General features: G+C 32.7%; 1 protein-coding gene across 1 annotated transcript; it reads right to left on the reverse strand.

Moving 5' to 3' along the window:
• Positions 1–1,049: 1,049 nt before the first annotated feature.
• Positions 1,050–1,781, reverse strand: Tsp_08222 (6,7-dimethyl-8-ribityllumazine synthase). The gene is made up of 3 exons (XM_003373583.1): positions 1,776–1,781; positions 1,367–1,531; positions 1,050–1,289 (listed from the first exon to the last, which is right to left on the reverse strand). Exons 1-3 carry the CDS (start codon positions 1,779–1,781, stop codon positions 1,050–1,052), a joined length of 411 nt encoding a protein of 136 aa, XP_003373631.1.
• Positions 1,782–2,063: the final 282 nt, after the last annotated feature.

The following is a 2,063-nucleotide window of genomic DNA, read 5'->3' on the forward strand; positions in this document are numbered from 1 at the left end:
CGTTTTTAATGTAAATTTTGAGAAAACTAAAAAACCGATGCTTCTCATTATTTTTCTTTTTCATAAAAAACATTTAACTTTTTGTTTGTCCACACACAACGGGCTAACAATATAAAAGCAAGGGTTGTCGATCGATCAGAGCTTCTTGTATATATTTACTTCAGTGTAGATATTGTTTCATGGGAAATTTGATTTGTTCGTTGCATCGTTAGAAGTGAAAAGGAGAAAATTCTGTGGGTGCGTACGTTTTTAAAACTTGTGCCGGCAATTTTGTTACCGCATTTGTTGATGGATCGATTAGTAAAAGAGCCAATTTTTGCCGGAAGCTGTTACGTTTGTTTCAGCATGTGAATAGCAGCTTTGGGTTATTGATCATTTCCAATCGAACGGTGTGCAATAATGATAATTTGATGTGATGGTGATGACGAGGATTATCAGAGAGAATTGCGTTATTTATTGAAAATATTTTCAAATAAATTTGTTTTGTTCATACGTTTGACAAACAAACGATGATCACTTTTATAATAAATGTTCATTTGACATTTTTAACATGCAAATTGAAAAGGAGAAAAATTGCTATTGCTACTTTGATTGAATTTCAAAAATTTATTATAATTTGTATTATTAACGAATCAGATCAGCGTGCAAATGTGATTGACTGTAATTGGAAACATTTTGTCTAAAAAATAGAATCACATGATACCCCTCCCTCTCCCCCTCCCCCTCTTCCTCCCCCTCTACATTTTTGAGCAACATTCATCAAAAGGTTCAGTTGTATTTTTTGTTCTTTTTTTCAAGAAGCATATTCGTCATCATTGCAATAAGTAATGAATGAATAAATTTGTTTAATGTGAAGACTGGATTGCAAGAGATGTTGTGTTGAATATTGTTGAAACAATTTTGGAAAATTATGTTTCACACAAGAAGATGCAAAAACTTACCGGAATTATTTATTAATCAGTTGTTTCCAAGTCAACAATTGAAAGAGGGAATAATTTAATCCAAAAATGGCAATAGTCCACAAAATGATGACGGTTGATGGTATTGGCTCATTGGTTCGCTTGTTTGGAATAAGACGGAAACTGAAGCTGAGGTCCGGCTGGAATCGGACCGGCAAAGTTGAAACCGAGCCAGCTCGTGTGACGTCTCACTTGAAAATGAACGATCGCTTCATAGTTGGTTCGGTTCGACTGATTCTCATTTGCTAACGGTCGATCGATATGATTACTGACCGAGCAGTGTTGGAAAATGTGTTGTTCCCAGACGCCGAGGTTGAGTGAGGCGCGATGCTTACTTACTTACTTAATCAGAGTGATCGATTGGTAAGACGACTGCTTGGAGTAAACTTATTGCCTAAATCGGCTACCAATTCCGCCGTATTATAGAAATTATAATTCCAAGTTGGTTGAACAATATCACACAATGCACATTTGTAAACAACAACAACAACAGCAGCATGCCATAAATTTGCTTTTACAAGCTTGCTCAGACAACACTTTTTTTTACTTTCATAAACTCCAATAGCATCGAACTGAAATCACATCGGCAAATCTTTTTATTTTCATCATCACTGATAAAATTCAATTTATGAAATAAATAATTCAAATTTTGTTTTTTCTTTTTAAAATCCTAATTCAATTTTACAATTCGAACTTTAATTTTAAAAAATTCATTACTAAGATTGCTTTTTTTGTGCATTTATTTTTTTGATTTGAAAACTTCATGCTGAAGATGTTCGTTTGATCATTGCATGTATGGAAATAATGCATACATACATGCATATGTATATATTTTTTTTAATATGTTTCGTGCTGAAGTCGAATAATTCCATTACCAATAAACACTGAGTGGTAATAAGTTGAACATTTTTCCTGTCTGACTAATAGTTTTGACGTTGTTCAATTCTTTTTATTCAAATAAACAATTTCCAATTTATAATATTCAACTGAAAATTATATCATTTGACCATGAAAATTGTGCCGTTGCATGAACATTATGCGAAGTAAATATTGCATTCAAAAGAGTAATCTAATTCCATTTACTGTTGCTGACATATAGATATT

This window comes from Trichinella spiralis (assembly GCF_000181795.1).
Source record: "Trichinella spiralis strain ISS 195 chromosome Unknown Scfld6, whole genome shotgun sequence".
In the NCBI taxonomy this organism is placed as follows: Eukaryota; Metazoa; Nematoda; class Enoplea; order Trichinellida; family Trichinellidae; genus Trichinella; species Trichinella spiralis.